At 38.4% G+C, this 21,768-nt stretch overlaps 2 protein-coding genes across 2 annotated transcripts; both read left to right on the forward strand.

The window, feature by feature from the left end:
- Positions 1-6,602: 6,602 nt before the first annotated feature.
- LOC126596198 (probable acyl-CoA dehydrogenase IBR3) lies at positions 6,603-12,092 on the forward strand. Its single transcript, XM_050262711.1, has 17 exons — positions 6,603-6,807; positions 6,929-7,063; positions 7,272-7,412; positions 7,550-7,681; positions 7,835-8,020; positions 8,238-8,315; positions 8,429-8,539; positions 8,916-9,014; positions 9,124-9,241; positions 9,369-9,637; positions 9,748-9,942; positions 10,243-10,385; positions 10,566-10,650; positions 10,731-10,940; positions 11,190-11,342; positions 11,546-11,650; positions 11,786-12,092. The coding sequence occupies exons 1-17, from the start codon at positions 6,697-6,699 to the stop codon at positions 11,975-11,977; spliced, it is 2,463 nt and encodes an 820-aa protein (XP_050118668.1). The 5' UTR covers positions 6,603-6,696; the 3' UTR covers positions 11,978-12,092.
- Positions 12,093-18,871: 6,779 nt separating this feature from the next.
- Positions 18,872-21,144, forward strand: LOC126596201 (putative pectinesterase/pectinesterase inhibitor 28). The gene is made up of 2 exons (XM_050262714.1): positions 18,872-20,117; positions 20,354-21,144. The coding sequence occupies exons 1-2, from the start codon at positions 19,106-19,108 to the stop codon at positions 21,049-21,051; spliced, it is 1,710 nt and encodes a 569-aa protein (XP_050118671.1). The 5' UTR covers positions 18,872-19,105; the 3' UTR covers positions 21,052-21,144.
- Positions 21,145-21,768: the final 624 nt, after the last annotated feature.

Consider the following 21,768-nt stretch of genomic DNA (forward strand, 5'->3'; position numbering starts at 1 on the left):
CACCTTCCGCTTGCTGCAATTCGACAAAGTCCCTCATAACCCACCCATATCCTTGTTTGAGTGTCTTTCCACACCTTGCACCGTCACGGTTAATCTTAAGCACACCATAATTTGGTCGCCTCCATCGAACTGATTGTCTAGCAAAGATAGCTCCATCCCCATCCTCACAACGGACAACAACTTGCTTCTTAGAGTTATGGCATGCTCTGAATTCAATAATTTACTGCCTCACCAAATTAACCCCCTCAATGGGATTAGTCAACATTCCTTTATGTTAACCATAGTACAGTTATCTCTACTAATGCATCAAAAGATTAGAACACTTAGAAGGAAGAAGAAGATCTTAGAAGAGAAAAGAGATAGAGAGAGAGAGAGTGAGATAAAATCTTTGTGTATATTTTCTTGTTCTGTTTCTCATTGTTACATTCTCTATATATCCTTTTACAAGACTTAGTTACATTTGTCCTGACCTATACAACTTGGACTAACTAACTAACTAATTTTTGTATTCTATCCTTTCACCTTTTGACAAATGTCACAATCCTGATGGCTTGATTATATACTCTAACATCCCCCCTCAAGCTCATGGGTGGAGAAACCAAGCGTGAGGTTGCTGCAATGGGTGTGAAAAAGAGGTGTACTGAGGCCCTTAGTGAAGATGTCTGCAAACTGTTCGGAGGAAGAAACAAATTGAACCAGGAGCTTCTTGCTTGCAACCCTTTCACGCACAAAATGAACATCAACTTCAATGTGCTTTGTGCGCTGATGATTTACTGGATTAAAAGAAAGTGCTATAGCAGACATATTATCATAGAATAACACTGGAGGATCAGAAAGTTGTATCTGCAAGAATACAAGCAGTTGTTGAATCCAATCTAATTCAGCCATTGTAGTAGACAAGGCTCTATATTCAGCCTCAGTGGATGAACGAGAGACAGTTTGCTGTTTCTTGGAGGACCAAGAGATTGGATTATTGCCAAGAAAAACAACCAAACCCGTAGTTGAACGTCTATCATTGGGATCCCCGGCCGACCATCATCTTTGAGGAGTCTATTAAAAGGCAAACACGGTGTGACTGCAGGTTTGGCATCTGTCATGTCAGTCTTCTTCAACAAGTCAACAATATACTTTTCTTGGGACAGAAACAATCCGTGAGCAGTTTTGGAAATTTGAATGCCCAAGAAGAAATGTAAGGGACCAAGATCCTTAAGCTCAAACTCATTGGTTAAAGTTGCAACAACCTGTTGAATAGCAGAGGATGCATTTCCAGTAATTATGATATCGTCCACATATAAGAGAAGAACCACAATAGCACCATCAACAGGTTTAACAAATAATGACGGATCTGAAGTAGTGGTTTGGAACCCCAACTGTGGTAAGAATTGAGTAAACCTATCATTCCAAGCCCTTGGTGCTTGTTTAAGACCATATAGGGATTTTTGTAACTTGCAAACCAGATAAGGAAACTGAGGATCCTCAAAACCTGGAGGTTGAAACATATAGACCTCCTCATTTAAAATGCCATGAAGAAAGGCATTTTTCACATCTAGTTGGCGCAATGGCCAATTATAATGAGCAGCAAGAGCAAGGATGAGTCTTACAGTTGTTGGTTTAACAACCGGGCTAAATGTCTCACCATAATCCAAACCTGCTTCCTGACTAAACCCTTTGGCGACCAAACGAGCCTTATGTCTGGCAATACTCCCATCAGCGTGTCTCTTCACTTTAAAAATCCATTTACACCCGACCAGATTCTTGTTAGGTGGAAGAGCAACCAAACTCCATGTTTTCTGAGAATAAAGAGCATTAAGTTCCTCCTTCATTGCATTGAGCCATACTGGAACCTTCAGTGCAGACTTATATGTTGCAGGTTCATCGGTAGTCAAATCAACCATTGTGGAGGTGTGTGCAGCAGCAAAAAACACATTTTTCTTCACAATTCCACTCTTGGAACAAGTTTGCATTGGATGTAAATTTACTGGTGGGATATCAAAGACTACTTGTAAACTTTCTGGATTATGATCAGGAACCACAGGAGCAGGAGAATCTTGTGCAACAATGAACTGGGGTGAGGATGATGACTGAGAAGAGGGAGAAGGTTCATGGGCTAGAGAAGGAGGAGAGGATGAAGAAACAAGAATATTTTGCAAGGTTGGCAGCACAATAGGTAGGATTAGTGTATTACTATCAGGTTTTACACTTGGAGACTGTGAACACTGTGACTTAGAACTTAGAGCACTGTATGGAAATTCAAGTTCATTAAAAATGACATGTCTTGAGATATATATCTTTCCAAGAGTAAGTTCAAAGCATATATAACCCTTATAGGTGGAGGCATATCCCAAAAAGAGACATTTTGCAGACTTAGGTTGTAATTTGTTGCTGTTATAAGGTTGTAAAAGTGGAAAACAAGCACAACCAAAAATCCTGAGGTGCTGGATTTCAGGAATAGCAGAATATAAGAGTTCAAAAGGTGACTGATTTTGAAGAATGGAAGATGGCATTCGATTGATCAAGTAGATGGCAGTTTGGCATGCAAAAGACCAAAACTTAAAAGGTAAATGTGCATTTTGTAACAAAGTAAGAGCTGTTTGAACTACATGTTTGTGTTTTCTTTCAGCCAAGCCATTCTGTTCAGGTGTATAGGGACATGATTTATGATGAGAAATGCCATGTTGAGCAAGAAAGGACTGCATAGGTTTACAAATATATTCACCCCCCATCACTTTGTAATATCTTAACTCTTGCTGAGAATTGAGTAAAGATAAAATGGTAGAATTTAACAAACACTGAACACAAATCAGATTTATTTATTAAGGGAAATAGCCAACAGAATCTGGTACACTCATCAACAAAGAGGACATAATACTTGAACCCATCCACAGATACACTAGGTGCAGGTCCCCACAGATCACTATGTACAATTTCGAATGGTATTACAGATTTTGTAGAGGTATGAGAGAAAGGAAGTTTACTAAATTTCCCTTCTAAACAACTTTGACAAACAGTAGGTGACACATCTGTTTTAACAGCAACTTTGACTTTCGAATGATAAGAGACACTATGGGATTAAAAGGGTGACCTAGTTTGCAATGCCATAAGGTTGAAGTCACAGTATGTCTAAGAAGAGCAACAGGTGGATGAGCTTGTAGATGAGATGATGAACCTGATGGTAAACGAGGAAAGGAAGGAATTGGATACAGTCCATTGTTGCAGTGTCCTTTATACAAGATTCTCCCTGTGGTTTTGTCCTGAATCCAAAAACAATAAGCATCGAATATTAGCCAACAATTGTTGTCAAGACATGTTTTATGAACTGACAACAAATTATGAGACAATTTGGGAATGTAAAGAACAGAATTTAATCGGAGAGACTGCGATGATGGCTGAATAATAGAGTTCCCAATATGAGAGACTTGCAAACCTTCCCCATTTGCTGTTTGAACAGTCTCATTAGTTGGATATGGAGATGCTAGAGACAAATTACTGAAATCGTTTGTCATGTGATTAGTAGCACCGGAATCTGTTAGCCAAACTTGTGGAGTTGCAGAATTGGATAGGACAGGAACATTAGAAGTGGAGGCATGCATATAAGCAGAGGCATATGCACTAGAAGTGGCCATATGTGGAGAAGGTTGAAGATTTGATGCACAATTAGAAGACATCATATTCATCATAGTGGACATGTTAGGAGAGACCACATGCATCATAGGAGACATATATGGAGTCTGCATATAACCAGGAAACGTAGCTTGCATAGCAGTCATTTGTGAAGGTTGAGTCGATTCTTATTCCTATAAAAACAGGTTTTGGCAGTATGATTACTACGATCACAGATTTGGCATTTCTCAGAAGTCTCAGATGTGTCAATGGTTCTATACACACATGTAGCAGCACTGTGTCCTTGTTGAGAACATAATTGACATACAACGTTATGAAGCTGAGAAGGATTACCAAGAATTCCAGGAGTAAAATCATGAATCACAGGTTTCGAGTTGAAATACCTTTGTCCCTGATTATTAAAATATTTCTTACCCTGAAAGTTCCCAGCTTTGCCTTTACCCTTGTACTTAGACTTATGACCACTATTAAAGAACTGAGATGAACCAGAGTTCCCATGAAAACCATTTGAAGCATGTAATCCGGAATTAAAGACTCATTGAGATTCAGAAAATGCGACCCCAGCATTAGAACCTTGATTCTTAGCAAACAATGCAGTAGAAAATTGTAAACTTTGACTGTTCTCAATAATTGCTTCTTCTGCAAGCAATTGAGCCCTGAATTCTTTAAGAGAAATCACATTCTCTCTACCACGAATTACACACCGAAATGTGTTATACTCCGCTGATAAACCATTCAAAGCCAAAATAACAATGTCTTCATCTTCAAAGTTAACCCCTGCAGCTGCAAGATAGTCCCTTGCCTCTTTAATTCTCTGAAGATAATGAGTCACAGAATCTGCCCCTTTCTTGATGGCCTGAAGATCAGACTTGAGTTGAAAAATCGAAGTCTTGCTAACCGTGGAAAACCGTTCTTGAAGACGAACCCACAAATCTCTAGCACTGATACTCCCAATCGCACAAGAAATAGCAACAGACGATAGAGTTGTAGTGATAAGCTGCATAAGAGCCCTATCATGCATCTTCCATACTTTGTAATCATCCGTCTCAATTCTTGAACCAACACCACCAGATAAAACTTCAGAATCACTCGAGTATTGAGGTGGACAGCAAGTCGAGCCATCAATAAAACCCATTATCCCATATCCTTCAAGCATCAACTGCATTTGAAAATGTCATTGAAGATAGTTAGAATCATCCAACTTAACCGACACAGAGGATGATACAGAGGAAATCAACCCAGTAATCGGAGACTACAAGATTTGTAGTTGAGAAGCTGTAACCATTATGAAGAATTGTCTCTGAGGAATAAAAACAAACACTTGGTAGGCAAGAAAAACCCAACCAAGTCAGAGACCGTAAGAGTGAAGAGAGAGGCCTAGAAAATCACAAAGAAGTCACACAGAGATAAGAGACGAAGCGGAAGCACAATAAACCAGAAACGAAGAAGCTGTCTAAGCAATTCAGGCGATTGATACCATGTTAACCATAGTACAATTATCTCTACTAATGCATCAAAAGATTAGAACACTCAGAAGGAAGAAGAAGATCTTAGAAGAGAAAAGAGATAAAGATAGAGAGAGAGAGATAAAATCTTTCTGTATATTTTCTTGTTCTGTTTCTCATTGTTACATTCTTTATATATCCTTTCACAAGACTTAGTTACATTTGTCCTGACCTATACAACTTGGACTAACTAACTAACTAATTCTTGTATTCTATCCTTTCACCTTTTGACAAATGTCACAATCCTGATGGCTTGATTATATACTCTAACACTTTAAACACCATCTCATTTTGACTTTTCCAAATTCTCCACATAACAAAATCACACTCCTGCAAAAGCTCCTCTTGTCTATCTTCATCATGAAATCGAGCATATAACCCTTGCCAAGACTCACAAAAATCTTGCCTTGTGATAGACTTTATGTCTAGCTGTAAAGAGCAGTAGTACCACAACACACAACTGAACTTGCATTCAAAATACAAATGTTGCTCCATCTCCTCCGCTGCTTCACACATAACACATGAATTGTCCACTCACATCCGTCGTCGGAGAAGATTAACCCGCACTGCTAAGGTTTTGTTGCAGCAGCACCAAATAAAAAACTTCATTTTATTTGGCATTACCAACCTCCAAACATTCTACCAACAACGGTCAACCTCAGCCCGCCAACTACTACTCCTCGTCCCTTTCCTATCAAGTTCCCCATTTTTTTGCATCTCTATGGCAACTCCATACCCCGTACAAACGGTATAATCCCCGTTTCTAGAATAGTGCCATATGACTCTATCCTTACACCCCGCTAAACTTATTGGTAAACCAAGAATAAGATTGCCCTCCTCCTCCTCAAAACAACGCCGAATCAAGTCTACCTTCCAAGCCCCTCCTCTGAATCAATCAACTCCCTCACCATCATTGACATCTCATTATGTTTTGATCAAACTCTAGAAGTGTGAGGCCGTGGAAGCCAAGGGTCATGACTAACTCGAATAGACCTACCATCACCAACCCACCATGTCATACCTCTGTCCAGTATCCTCCTCCCCTGAATGATGCCCTTCGACCCCCACAAGTACCTTCTACCCAGCTTAACCTCCGTAAACGACCAATCCGGAAAATATTTTGCTTTAAGAATTTGTCCTAACAACGTACTAGGATTATGCAATATTCGCCACCTAATCTTCGCTACCCAATTTTCGCTAAATAAGCTTAGGTTAAAAGACAATACGTCCCTAAACCCAAGCCCTTCCATCTGCTTCCTTCTTTCATTTTCTCACGTGATCCAATGCATTGCCATCTTTGTCCTTTCTTCCTTATTTCGGTATATCCTTTTCTCACTCGCGTTTCGTCCTACTGCCACGCGCCCACTAAATTCAACGCACCTCGTAAAACGGCCACGTGCATAAATCCCTGAAAACCAGGGGCGAGTACCTTAATTCTGTACTCGAGAGCGTGTAATTTTTCTTGGTCCTTGATGTAATTATCGTTGAATTTCGTCTGAGCCAGAGCAGACGAAGAAAAAGAAGACTGAAACCACACCATTTAATTCGAAAGGTTTGAACTTTGTTCGAAATGGATCATGGCCGTACGCCTCTCGATTTCGACCTCAACGCCTTGCTATCCTACGCCTCCGCCAACGTTGATGGCTTTCCCCCCTCTTCCTCCAATTTCACTGTCTCTAAGGTTCTCTCTCTCTCTCTCTCTCTCTCTCTCTCTCTCTATTATATATATATAGGTGTATATATGTATTGTGTGCATGCATTTTCTGGATTTTGATTTCGGATTGTGAATTACGAAATGATAGTTCGGGCATGGACAATCGAATCCGACTTATAAGGTAGAGACAGGATCGGGGGCGTCTCTGAAACGCTACGTTTTGAGGAAGAAGCCGCCGGGGAAGTTGCTCCAGTCTGCTCATGCCGTCGAGAGAGAGTTCCAGGTCAGCTTTTCTCTTCTCTCCTTGTTATTTTCTGACTCAACAATCCTATATGCTCTGTTTGGTTGGCTAGAAATTGTAGGAAAAGTAGTTTTTTTTTTTTTGTGTGACTGATGTTGCTTAGTAATCAAAATTAAAGAATTTATGTTGGATGATTTGCTGTTGGCTGAAAAAGGTTCATTTTTTTAATCCTTTCTGTTTCGAATTGCAGGTTCTTCAGGCATTGGGTACTCATACACTGGTTCCGGTTCCTAAAGTTTACTGTTTGTGTACCGATTCAAGTGTCATCGGAACCCCCTTTTACATCATGGAGTTTCTGGAAGGGCGCATTTTTCTCGACCCCAAGCTTCCGGTACCAATTTACTCTGTCAAGTTATCTTAATGTTCGTATTAAATTGGTGTTATAGATTTAGTGGCGGTTCATTTTTTGTTTTGCCCTATTTAAATTTGATTATTTGATTATAATTTGTTAAATTTGCTTTTGATCAGGGTGTAGCACCTGAGAGGAGGAGGCTACTTTACCAAGCAACTGCAAGAGCTTTAGCATCCCTACATTCTGCTGATGTTGATGCCATCGGTCTAGGAAAATATGGGCGTCGTAACAACTATTGTAAATGGCAGGTGCATAAATTTTGTTTTCTGAATCGAATGCGAAAATTTACTTTATATGCTTGTATAGTTGTATTGAAACCTAATATATGCTTAAGGGAGCTGTATATCAATATTAGTTTTCTTTTAACTTGGAAGGGATTACGAATCCTATGCTTTTCTTAGGTAGAGAGGTGGGCAAAGCAATATATTGCCTCAACTGGTGAGGGCAAGCCCAAGAGAAATCCGAAGATGTTTGAGCTGATTGATTGGTTGCAGCAGAATATTCCTCTTGAAGATTCTTCTGGGGCAGCAGCAGGCTTAGTTCATGGGGACTTTCGCATTGATAATCTCGTGTTTCATCCTATTGAGGTTTGGTACTTCAAGAGCCTTATTCATTTGTGTGCTTACATGGATATACAAATACACGTGCTTGTTCGTGTTCTTGAAGTCAAACATAGAGAACATTTCCTTATCAATCTACTTCTTTTCTGGACTCTAAATCTTTTGAGGATGATGCATTTCAGTCATCAAAAGTTATGTCCAGTGACAAAAGACAAACTCTCTCTAATTGACTCTTACTGTGCAGGATCGAGTGATTGGCATTCTCGACTGGGAATTATCCACTCTTGGAAATCAAATGTGTGATGTTGCTTATAGCTGTTTGGTACTTGACCAATTTTCAAACTTAACCCTTTGGCTTGCGGATAGTGGAATAATTGTATTATCATGGGCATTTTCCCTTTTAATAATTTAATTACTACTTTCAATCCTTTGCAGCCTTACATCGTGGACATTGTGGCTGAAGTTGGTGAAGGTTTGGAACACACTGGGGTTCCAAAAGGGATTCCTTCTCAGGCAGAGTATGTAGCAGAATATTGTTCTTCATCGGTAAGTCAACAGTACAATAGCATGGAAGACAGGAACGCATGTGCTCTTTTTCGTACTCTGGCTAACTTACATTTTCTTTGTTTTTGGTAATTTATGTATTTATGAGAAGTTGTCAAAGGCGTTAAGAATAATATAGATAGGTGTTAATGGTGATGCTTGTGCAATAGATTGTTCTTTGGGTAGTTTATTTTCTGTTTTTAATTAATTCTATGTAGTGAGACTTACAATGAACTCCGCCTATGTCTTACATGGCCGGTCCCAAGCCCGGATAAAGGAGGAGGGGGAGGGCGTCAGGTAGTCGACAGCCGGCACTCCATGATCACGTCGAATCCTTATGAAAAAAAGTGAGACTTACAATGGAAATGTGGCAATGCAGGGAAAGCCATGGCCTTTTGCTGAGTGGAAGTTCTATGTTACCTTTTCTTTATTTCGCGGGGCATCAATTTTTGCAGGGATATATAGTCGATGGATTATGGTAACTTCTAAAGCAATTGTTTGACATTGAATTTTTAGTTCAGCGCAGAACACTTTTGTCAAGGGATGTTGAAAAAAAGGAGTTAAGTGATAGGTGCATTCCAATGCAGGGTAATGCTTCTGGAGGAGAGAGTGCCCAGTATGCTGGGGACAGAGCAAATTTTATGATAGACTACACATGGAAATTTATTGGACGAGAATCTGTGCTTCCCAAAAATCCTTCATCAGGTAAGCTATGCCATCTAACAATTTTGTGTTCCTTGAAATACATGTTTTCTGTATATGGATCAATTTTTTATCAGTTTTCAAACATAATGACTTGCAAGAGTACTGACATACCAAATTGTGGCCTAAGGTGCTTTCATTGCTCAAGACTACTTGAAAAGATTTGGACAAGAGAGTGATGATCAAGGATTTTCAAAAGGGGGAGGGAGGTTTGTCCCCAGTAAAAGGGTTATGGAATTGAGAAACAGGTTGACAAAGTTCATGGAAGATCACATTTATCCCATGGAACAAGAATTCTACAAACTTGCTGAGTCTAACTCACGTTGGACGGTTCATCCAGGGGAGGAGAGGTTAAAGGAGCTAGCAAAGAAAGAAGGTCTCTGGAACTTATTTATACCTGTATGTGTCTGCTGTTCACTTTTCCAAGTTTGGCAACTGGTTTATTGTATAATGCAGAATAATTATCTTTCCAATGGAAATAATTGGTTTCTACCTTTGTACTTGTGAAGTTTGATAGTGCTGCCAGGGCCAGAAAATTAATTTTTGATGGAAGCAATCATCTTCTATCAGAGAATCCCTCCAATCGCTTATTGGGCGCAGGTCTTACAAACCTTGAATATGGATATCTTTGTGAGATCATGGGTCATTCAGTTTGGGCTCCGCAAGTGTTCAATTGTGGTGCACCTGACACAGGAAATATGGAGGTATGAAAGCTTTTAGATTACCAACTGCTTACAAGTGACAGACAAGTGTTACCACCGTTTTTCTATCTGGAAAAGCATCTCTTGATCCTATGAGGTCATTGTCTAGAGGATGATTTGGGGAAAGATTAATAAGTGCTTCTTTTTGGGGATTGCTTAGTTTAATGATATGCAGATGAACTTATTTTAATAGTGCAACGGTTAAACTTTATATACTCTCTTGTGAAACATGTCTGGCCTTTTGCATGATTTATTTAAGGGAGTTTTATTAATGATCTGTTCTACACTTAACTTTTGCATTAGGTATTGTTGCGCTATGGCAGCAAGGAGCAGCTACTTGAATGGCTTGTTCCATTGCTTGAGGGGAAAATCCGGTCAGGATTTGCAATGACGGAACCCCAAGTTGCATCCTCTGATGCAACCAATATTGAGTGTTCTATTAAAAGGTGACTTTAAGCAGCATCTATGGTGATGGCAGTGTCCTCTTTCTCAAAATTATACAGGAAATGCGTCTCAAATCACAACATTTTCATCCAAGCTTCTTCACGGTTACTTGCAATCACTCCTTTAAGTTTCTGCCAGACATATATTTAATATTTTTGTTTGGCTCTGAGTTTTATGTACAGACAAGGAGATTCATACATCATCAACGGAAAGAAATGGTGGACAAGTGGGGCTATGGATCCGAGGTGTAGAGTTCTTATAGTCATGGTTAGTTCTTGTATGCCATTTAATTATTCGTTCAATTCATTGTTAATTTTATTAATGAAGGTTATCTGAATACTATGTAGGGGAAAACCGACTTCAATGCTTCAATGCATAAGCAGCAATCTATGATCTTAGTGGATATTCGAACTCCAGGTGTACACATAAAGAGACCACTTACGGTTTTTGGCTTTGATGATGCACCTCATGGGCATGCAGAAGTATTATTTGAGAATGTACGTGTCCCAGAAAAAAATATTCTACTGGGAGAAGGACGCGGGTTTGAAATCGCACAGGTATTGTTCTTCGTTGCTGTCTGATCAGCTAGTGTCCTTTTAGGAGCTTATGGCATTTGTAGCACCACATGCTGATGTGTAACCATGAATTAGTTTCATTTCTGAGATGCCTTTCGTGAATTAAGAGATGTTTCTTTGCTTCAGATAATAGGTGGCCAGATATTGGTTGTGACTGAACGTATCATAGGTTCACTGTGTAGTATCTTCGAATTGCTTTAGTTATTAACGATAACTTAAAAATTCTTGCAGGGTAGACTAGGCCCAGGAAGGTTACACCATTGCATGAGACTGATAGGAGCTGCCGAGCGTGGGATGCAGCTAATGGCTCAAAGGGCTCTTAGTAGAAAAGTGTTCGGAAAGTTGATTGCTGAACAAGGTTCATTTCGTTCAGACATTGCAAAGGTATGATGATTTTGCACCCTTTAATAGCGTAACTGAGAAACTTTCGTTTCTAATAATAGAGACTAATTATGCAACTGAGATAAATCAGACTTCAAGCCTTTCCAGCCATTTAAATGATTTAAGAAGTGATTTTTAGATTCATCTCTTAGACACTTAGTATAAGAATGTCGGCACTCTTTCCTAATCGGCATTCTGTGTTTCAGTGTCGAATTGAGCTAGAGAAAGCCAGATTGTTGGTTCTGGAGGCAGCTGACCAGCTTGATAGACTTGGAAACAAAAAGGCCCGAGGAACTATGGCAATGGCAAAGGTACGTACAGGCTGTAAAATTTTAACTTTTTTGGGGGGGCGGTTGGTTTGTTGTAGTGTTCTTTTAACTGTCAAGCAAAATGCATTTATATACACCAATGTGTACTTGTATCTACATTTGTGTCACCTGGAGCAGGTAGCAGCCCCAAACATGGCGCTTAAGGTACTTGACATGGCAATGCAAGTGCACGGTGGTGCTGGCATGTCTTCCGACACTTGTCTGGCGCATCTTTGGGCCACAGCAAGAACGTTGAGAATCGCAGATGGTCCAGATGAAGTCCACTTGGGTACTATTGCCAAGTTAGAACTACGGAGAGCCAAACTCTGAATCTTTCAGAGCAAACTTTCAACTAAACAAGATCTTTTTGTCTTTCATAGTCGAGTGCGTAGATGACAAAATAAACCAAAAACATTGAATACAAAGAAAAACCATTCATTCTTGATTCTTCTGTCGTATGTTGTCCAATTACCAGTACTGTTTCTCCTATTCAGTAAATCCTACGAATTTACTTTTACCAGCTCATAAAACAGCTTCATTTCACCCTTATGGTTAAGATTACAAGCGATATTATTGGTAAAAGTTAGATTAAGAGGATGGGAATGGTTTGAACTCAAAACGTAGTGATTGAAGTGAAATTCTTGTTCACCACTAAGTAAGGAACTTTTGTTTTTACTATCTTGTCGGGGAACAAATACGGAAGAAAAATATGATGATTATTACACAGATCAGAAAAGAAAAGAAAAAATTGGTGGTTCAATTGATCTCAACCCACCAGGCATTGATGGGCTGACAGTGCACCAGCTCGTTATCCTTCCACCGTTGAGAGCGGGAGGTTCTCGTTGCTCTGTGAAGCCAGCCTTACGCGGTGCCCTCCACTGTAGGGGTTAAATGACTCGAGCCTTCGCCCAAGTCACATGACCCAACTCCCAACTTGAAACGGGCAAGCCAGCAATATGCACATGGCCAGCCCTACCAAGTGAGTCGAGCCATTGTTCCACCAATCTAATGCCCTCACTTGAGTCACAAGCTAACGCTACTTAGCTCGGCGGACTTAAACCCACATAACAAGGTTAATGAATTATCCCTTTGTTTTTATAGGGGTCGATGTGGGAAAAAGTACAACAAAAAAACGAGGTTCCAGTTGGCTATCCATTTTCGCCCAAGTGATGCATAAAATTGCTTCATCAAGAACTCATAAATCAATTGTGAAACTATACGTTTTGTCTGCATTTCTCTCAGACCAAGTGATATTAGTATTTTTCACCATGTTTATAATTATCATTTCAAATTTCAAGTGATGATTATATTGTCAAGATTTCAAAATGAGAGTCGGCATTTCACTACTAATTAAACGGACATTGTCCATATCTTATCACATAGACAACACGGCAGGTGTTCAATTTTTATTTTAAGGGGTTTCGGTACAATCAGGAGTTGAACCATTCATTCTGTATTATAATTTAGAAGAACTATATTAATCTGTAAACAAAGAAAACTAGATATCTGATAGGTGCAAAACGTAACGGCGCAAAAATAAAAAAAAATCCATGCACAAACAGAAAGCAAAGCATTCTTCACCTATGGATCGTTTGTTCAGAAAATTAAAACCCACATATGTAACATGGAGTACCTAAAATAATCTCCACTGAGCTCTTGTTCTTCTCTGTGAGTAAAGCTTTGAGAAGGCAGAGTGGGATAGCAAGCAAGAGAACCACCAAATGCTGAATGAAAAGTAACAGGACAAACAAATAAATTGTGACATGATGAAATATGTCAAATGAACAAAACAAATTAACCTCAACTCTCAGAAACTAAAGAAATACCTACGTATTCGTTGCATATACGCCAGTGCTCGGTCGTACGATGATCTGGGAAGGTACATGTTGGAATTTATAGAAATCCTCTCCTCGTTCCTGAATCTTACTAAAGACGACTTGGCATGCATGTAATGGTTAATCCCCTGACACTATTACAATATTAGCTTTAGGTGGCGGATATTAGAAAAATCATGTCGGATAAATTATATTTGACATATTATTTAATTAGTGGCGGATATTAGAAAAATCATGTCGGTTATATCCGACATAAATTCCTAGCGGATATTTAGTGGTGGATATCAAAAAAATACTGTCGGTTATAACCGATAGTATTTTTGAATTTTTTTTTAAAAATATTTTTGATAGATTCTGGCGGTTTTTAAGTTAATGGTGGCGGTTATAACCAACAGAAAATTGATTATTTTATTATTTTACTTTCTGGCGGTTATTATTTTAGTATTCTTGCGGTTATAACTGACAAAAATGAAAATTTTATTATTTTAAAATGTTATGTTGATTAAAGATAAATAAATAAACACATTTTTTTTTAAAAAAAATTTCACTCATGACCCTAAAGTCTAATGAACCCAATTCCCATGAGCCATAAATTTTATAAGAGAATAATAACAACAAACTACAATCTGAAGCTCTATCATTTTTGTAATAAAGATTATGCTCCCTCATAGGCAAGCAACAAGATACAAAGAAATTCAAACAATTTTTTTTCAATGCATCACAAAGCACATTGTTTGGCACATAAACACACATGAACATTTGGTGTACTCTATCATGTCTGATTTTATTATTTTAAAATGTTATAATGATTAAAAATAAATAAATAAACACATGTTTTAATTTTTTTTTTTTCACTCATGGCCCTGTCGGATATAACCGACACGAACAAAGCAAAATTTTGGACGATCGCCAGAATAATCTCTTAATGTTTTTTTTTTTTTGCTATTTTTTACACATGCTATCTCAGAGTATATACAAACATATTTGACGGTTGGATCGTTGTAACTAGCTTCATAGAATGCATATCATATCAAATTGATAGATTTAATAAACACTTAAGAGTTAATGTTATACTTCCATTAAGTATAAAATAAGATTTATCCACTAGTGTAAATATTTTAAATTGAAGATCGAATTCATTCATTGCATTCTTATAGGATCGAGGAGTGTAGATGCAAAAAATCATCAAAATCGGAGCTAAAATAACCGTTAAATTGTGATTTTTCGTTTATAACCATCGAAAACTTTTGTTCTGTTACCTACTCTCTGAATGTTTGTTTTTTACGATTTTTTAGGTATGCGATCTTGGAGTGTGTACAAACAAGTTTGACAGTTGGATCCGTAAAAAACATTTCGTAGAATGCGTATCACATCAAAACGGTAGATTAAACCAACACTTATAGTTAATATTATACTTCCATTAATTATAAAATAAGATTTTGTGGTATCATCTAGTATAAATATTTTAAATTGAAGATCAAATTTATTCATTGCATTCTTATAGGTTTGAGGAGTATAGCTGTAAAAAATCATTAAAATTGGAGTTAAAATAACCGTTAAATTATGATTTTCGTTTATGACTGTCGAAAACTTTTGTTCCATTACGTAATCTTTGAATGTTTGTTTTTTACGATTTTTTTTACGTATGCAATCTCGGAGTATGTACAAATAAGTTTGACAATTGGATCGTTGAAAAAAGTTTCGTAGAATGCATATCGCGTCAAAACAGTAGATTAAACAAACACTTGGAGTTAATATTATATGTTCATTAAGTATAAAATAAGATTTGTGGTATCCACTAGTATAAATATTTTAAATTGAAGATCAAATTCATTCATTGCATTCTTATAGGGTCGATGAGTGTAGCTGTAAAAAAATCATCAAAACCAGAGCTAAAATAACCGTTAAATTGTGGTTTTTCGTTTATAACCGACGAAAACTTTTGTTCCGTTACCTACTCTCTAAATGTTTGTTTTTTACAATTTTGGAGTGTGTACAAATAAGTTTGACGGTTGGATCGTTGAAAAAAGTTTCGTAGAATGCATATCACGTTAAAACTGTAGATTAAACAAACACTTAGAGTTAATATTATACTTCCATTAAGTATAAAATAAGATTTTGTGCCATCCACTAGTGTAAATATTTTAAATTGAAGATCAAATTTATTCATTGCATTCTTATAGGATCGAGAAGTGTAGCTGTAAAAAATAATTAAAATTAGAGTTAAAATAACTGTTAAATTGTGATTTTTCGTTTATAACCGTCGAAAACTTTTGTTTTGTTACGTAATCTCTCAATCTCGGAGTGTGTACAAATAAGTTTGATGGTTGGATCATTAAAAAAAGTTTGGTAGAATGCATATCGCGTCAAAACAGTAGATTAAACAAACACTTATAGTTAATATTATATGTTCATTAAGTATAAAATAAGATTTTTTGGTATCCACTAGTGTAAATATTTTAAATTGAAGATCGAATTCGTTCATTGCATTCTTATAGGGTCGAGTAGTATAGCTGTAAAAAACGTCAAAATCGGAGCTAAAATAACTGTTAAATTGTGGTTTTTCGTTTATAACCGACGAAATTTTTTGTTCTGTTAACTACTCTCTGAATGTTTGTTTTTACGATTTTTTACGTATGTAATCTTGGAGTGTGTACAAATAAGTTTGACGGTTGGATCGTTGAAAAAAGTTTCGTAGAATGCATATCACGTCAAAACGGTAGATTAAACAAACACTTAGAGTTAATATTATACTTCCATTAAGTATAAAATAAGATTTTGGGGGGAATTTATTTATTAAACCAAACAATTATTATTTTATTTTTTAAAATAGTAACAAAATTTTTGGGGGAATTTTTCCGCCATTTTTGTTCTGTCGGTTTATATTTTAAAAAATGTTTTTGTCGGTTTTAACCGACAGTGATAAAAATTTTCTTATACCCACATCCGGCCCCTACTCATCTCCTTCATTTTTCTGAAACCTAACTCTAAATCTCCACACTCTCCCTCTCTCTAAGCTCCGAGAAGGAACCCCCATCATTCCTCTCAATTATGACCAAATCAACCCTAAAAAATCTGAACCTCGAACCCTTGGGACATGGGGAATCAACCTGCAGCATTGCATGTATCATCGATACATCACCGTGTGATTTGCCATTAACACTGAGAGCTTCACTCGAACTCCATCTCATGTATGGATTATTTTCCCCTCTTGGTTGTGTGGGTTCTAATCCATCTGTGATAAGTATTATGTCAAAAATCTCTGGGGTTTAATCTCTTTTTTGAATCTATGTTGAAGAACCAGCGCTGACTCTATGGAGGAGCATTGGGGGTGTTCTGGAGGGACTTCTTCTTGGCCTGCTTGAGAGAAGAGCACGGGGTGAGGAAGTGGGAGCGGCTGTTGGGTCGGGAGCTGAAGAGGAATGAGGAGGAGGAAGTGGCATGCATGTCATCATAGCGACGATTTCGGCGAATGTCGTTAAGTTTGAAGCTAGGTGGTGATTGTCTTCTTGGAAACCCACTCATCGTCTTCGTTTCGCTTCAAAGATCCGAGCTTTTCTACATGTCAGTGAAGTACAAATTTCTTTCATAACTCTCGATTCAATCGTCGTTTAATGCATTAATTTCAATGGTCCTTTTTCCCTTATTTCTTCTTCCTCTACTTTGTCATCATAGGTATGAATGCAGGGGATATGGAAAATGCAGAAAGTGGTTGTTTATATATATTTTAATTATTAATATATTTTCTATCGGTTTTATCTGACAAAAATGCTTTATTTTTTCTTATTAATAAATTCTCTGTTGATTATATCTGATAGCAGTTCTGGCGGTTTTAATATTTTCTGTCAGTTTTAGCAGACAGAAATGCTCTTATTTATTCATTATTAATATATTCTCTGTTGGTTATATCCGACAAAATTTCTGTCGGTTTTAGAGTATTTTCTGTCGAAAAATTCATTTCCTGACGCTAGCAAATCTGTCGCTTATTAAATCTGCCACTGCATCTATTTTTTGTCAAATTTTGCTTAAAATCTGATAGTAATAAACATTTTTTGTCGGTTTTTGGACCGCCAGTTATAGATAATTTTGTAGTAGTGTGAGGGTGGTAAAATGTCTCAAGTTCTCAGCCCATCTGAACGTGCCTTCAATTTTAGGAATATTGAAATGTGCAATTGGTGGAGACTACGGAAGGCGCATTCCTCCACCCTCCACTCCGTTATCGTGCTCGTATTAACAAAGGAAAGAACTTCGAGACGAGGAAACCCTCCTCCGGGGAAAGCCAGTACTTCTGTGTTCTCCTTGAAAGTGTTATTAAGCCTTAAAGTTGTAAGGCTTGGCAGCTTCTCTAGTATTTCATTGGTCGCCCTCGAGATGACAATTCCTCAATGATAGCTTGGTGACTGATGAGGTTTGGGTAGTTGTAGAGTTCTTTCGGTAATCCTGCGGTTGGACAATACAGCCTAAGTTTGTATGCATGCTGGCAGCTTGATACTATTTGCGTAACCTGCTCTACACAACTAATCACGTCAGAATTGGAGAGCTCTAGAGATCGGATGCGGTTAAGTTTCACATAAAATGAATCCCACATTGGGCTACTCTTCATATTGTCTATTGGTTTTATGATGGAACCTCGACCTTCTTCATTTTTTTCCTTATTTTGCATCATTGGAGATAATCATTCTATACACTAAGAGGAAAGAGGAATCCGTCTCATCTTATGGTTAACAAAGTTTATTTATAGCATCTTTTTTAGCAGTTCCCATAAATTTCCAACAATAGCAACATATCAAACAATTAATCTATTAAGTTTAACCTTGATTTCATGAGATGTCTTGTTAGAAGATCTTTTAATGTACTTCAATTTGATAAAAAGACAAACAAATTCACTATAAACAACTCTAATTTCAGGTTGGTACCCATCTTTGACAAATGAATTATACGTATATCAAGAATCTAGGGTATCTGCTAAACTTAGTTATGCAAGCTAATCAAACTCTCAAATATCTGAAGAAAGCGCGTACACATGCATGTTAATGTTATCCAATCACATATCCCATTCTTGTCTGTAACTAGCTATCCCAATGTAAATTTTTTGTAGCTCTATGGCAGTCCACGATTAAAGGAGATACAGTTAATTATTACCATTAACCAGAGAAAAAGTGGACGACGTACTCGGACTATAATTAGGCGCTAATTAGCCATTACCAAGTGTTATTAAGTGTGCCTATTTTGGACAATATCCATACTTGGAAGCATGATTGACGACCATGCATCTATGTTGTCTGGACTCAGAGATTGAGAAATCTCCTACCTTACCATTTCTAACAGAATTAACCAACACTCAGATATTTGTGGTTTAGGGTTCCCTATAAATTCCACCACCATCCTACCATTCCAAACAAAACCAGAGCCACAGGGGCACCAAAAACACTTCCCTCGAATAAGAAAAGCCCCGACAGCGCTCTGTAGCTCACTAGAAAAAGAAAAAATAATTATAAAAAAGAAAGACCTTTCTTCTTCAATTAATTTTTTTTTCTTTCTCGATCATACGGGCGTTTCTGGTGCTGTTTTTTTTATTTTTTATTTTATTTTTTGTGTATTACTTTAATTTATATCACTCAAGATGGCAGCTAGTGAATCAAAGAAGAAGAAGATAGCCATCATCGCCGTATTGGTTGTACTTCTGGTGGCGATGATAGTGGCGGTGACGGTGGGTGTCAAAATGGCCAAAAAGGGCAACAAGAAGCCTGCCAAGGTTGGTGCGAAGAAAAAGGCCATCGAGACCATATGCCAGGCCACCACCTACAAAGAAACCTGCCAAAGCAGCCTCGAAAAGGAGACGGGTGACACCACCGACCCGAAGGACCTGATCAAGGCCGAGTTCCAGGTGGCGGCGGACAAAGTTAATGAGGTGATCAAGAACTCGAACACCTTGAAAGAGTATGCCAAGGATCCAATGGCCAGCCAGGCTCTGGGCGTGTGCAAGGAATTGTTGGAAACCGCAGTTGAAGATCTCCTCGGGGCAGTTGATAAGATGGGGCCATTCGATGTTAGCAAGATCAGTGACTACCTTGCAGATCTCAAGGTGTGGCTGAGCGCCGCCGTCAATCACCAGGCAACCTGCCTTGACGCGTTTGAGGACACCAAAGGCGAGGCCGGCGAGAAAATGAGGGGCTTTTTGAAGACAGCGCAAGAACTCACCAGCAATGGACTTGCCATGGTCTCGGAAATCTCTCGTCTCGTCGATTCTCCTAAATTGAACTCTCACCGTCGCCTCATGTCCTCGTCAAAAGGCGGGCAGACAAAGAGGAATTATAAGCCAGTGCCAGGGTGGATGAGTGATCGCCATCTGGATCTCTTGACTGCCACTCCGGAGAGCTTGAAGCCCAACGTGGTTGTGGCTAAGGATGGGACTGGCAAGTATAAGACCATCAACGAGGCCTTGAAGGAGGTCCCACAGAAGAGCAACGAGGCCTTTGTGATTTATATTAAGAAGGGAATGTACGAAGAGACTGTCATCGTTGACAAGGAAATGACCAATGTTGTGATGATTGGTGACGGTCCAACCATGACCAGGATCAGCGGAAGCAAGAGCCACGCGGATGGTATCACAACCATGAACACTGCAACCTTTGGTACGTAACACTTAACCTATTCATTCACCAAATTATTAACGGATGTTACACTGCAAAAAAATCTGACAATAGCCATTAACACGTCACAGAGGTGGGATAAAATTACGAACATATTAGTAACCCAAGTGGTCAGTTTATATTGGTTACTTCGGACTCGATATGGTTGAATTACGATTAACTGTGCATTCTAACTCTACCTCATTTTCTCACCCTCCGTCTACACTTCGTTCCTGCAGCCGCAGTTGGAAACTATTTCGTTGCCAAGGGAATTGGGTTCGAGAACACAGCAGGACACGTAAAGCACCAAGCCGTGGCACTGCGTGTGCAATCCGACTTCTCCATCTTCTTCAACTGCCACATGGATGCATACCAAGACACACTCTACACCCAAACCTACCGCCAATTCTACCGCGACTGCACCATCACTGGTACAGTAGACTTCATCTTTGGCGATGGGGTGGCTTTGTTCCAAAACTGCAAGATGGTGGTGAGAAAGCCAGGGGAAGCACAGGCTTGCATGGTGACAGCACAAGGCAGGACTGACCGCAACGAGATCACCGGCATTTTCCTCCAAAACTGCACCATCACCGGTGAGCCAGATTACATGGCTGTGAAGGATAAGAACAAGGCATACTTGGGGAGGCCATGGAAGAAATTTGCAAGGGTAGTTGTGATGCAGTCATCGATTGACGAAGCCGTTGCACCTGAAGGGTGGACAGAATGGACTGGTGAAAAATACCACCAAAACTGCTTCTTTGGTGAGTACGGAAACAGGGGTCCTAGGAAGGACATGACCCAAAGGGTCAAATGGTCAACCGTCAAGAGACTCACTCCTGATCAAGCTGCGGCTTTCACCCCTGCTAGGGTGTTTGAGGGTGATAAGTGGGTAAAGCCCAGTGGGGTTCCATATGTTCCAGGCATGATGCCCGTGTAATTCCCAAATGAAAAGTTTGGGACACCAATTTTCATATGAAAATCTTACAAGACCAATTTTTTATATATAAAACAAAAAAACAAATTTACATCATAGAGTATATCGTCTTGTGATTTTGTGGAACACCTTTTAATCTCATTCCAATTCGTTTGGCTTCACATACGAATCTAAGTTATGAAATCAATTCTTTTTTTACAAAGGGGGTGGATATGGCCTTTTTTTTATAAGGAACTTTAACGAAAAGCTCTTGGTACTATTTATTTTAACGAAAAACCATATTTTTATTCTAAAAAGTCAATCGTGATACTATTCACTTACAACACTTTTTTTTTTTTTTCATTAAAACACAAAGTTTTCAGATCATTTTCATTAATTTTTTTTTTATATTATATAGATCATGTGACAAATATATGAGACCTTCTTTCACGTAGTCTTCCAAAAAAGAAAGCAAAAAAATTATATTTGGACAAGTATTGATGTCATAAAGCGAAACCTACAGCAACAATTCAAGCAAACTTTAAAACACACTGATTGTCAATCAACAAAAATCATCATCACTTTTACAATATATCATTAGATAACAACCAAAACAACAACAAACCTTATTTCACTTAAGTGAGATCGGCCATATAAATCCTATAACGTCACTGCGCTCGGTTTTGCTTCGAGTCTTTCATGAGCTCCAAGTACTCCGTATCTTTTTTTAAAGTCTTTGTC

The sequence above is a fragment of the Malus sylvestris genome, chromosome 13 (genome assembly GCF_916048215.2).
Source record: "Malus sylvestris chromosome 13, drMalSylv7.2, whole genome shotgun sequence".
In the NCBI taxonomy this organism is placed as follows: Eukaryota; Viridiplantae; Streptophyta; class Magnoliopsida; order Rosales; family Rosaceae; genus Malus; species Malus sylvestris.

What these genes read in the sequence shown, in the direction of transcription:
- LOC126596198 (XM_050262711.1), top strand. Translation starts at nt 6,697, where the DNA reads ATGGATCATGGCCGTACGCCTCTCGATTTCGACCTCAACGCCTTGCTA. An exon ending in TTCTCGACCCCAAGCTTCCG is followed by an intron (nt 7,413 to 7,549) that starts GTACCAATTTAC and finishes GCTTTTGATCAG; the next exon opens with GGTGTAGCACCTGAGAGGAG. An exon ending in TATATAGTCGATGGATTATG is followed by an intron (nt 9,015 to 9,123) that starts GTAACTTCTAAA and finishes ATTCCAATGCAG; the next exon opens with GGTAATGCTTCTGGAGGAGA.
- LOC126596201 (XM_050262714.1), top strand. Translation starts at nt 19,106, where the DNA reads ATGGCAGCTAGTGAATCAAAGAAGAAGAAGATAGCCATCATCGCCGTA. An exon ending in CATGAACACTGCAACCTTTG is followed by an intron (nt 20,118 to 20,353) that starts GTACGTAACACT and finishes TCGTTCCTGCAG; the next exon opens with CCGCAGTTGGAAACTATTTC.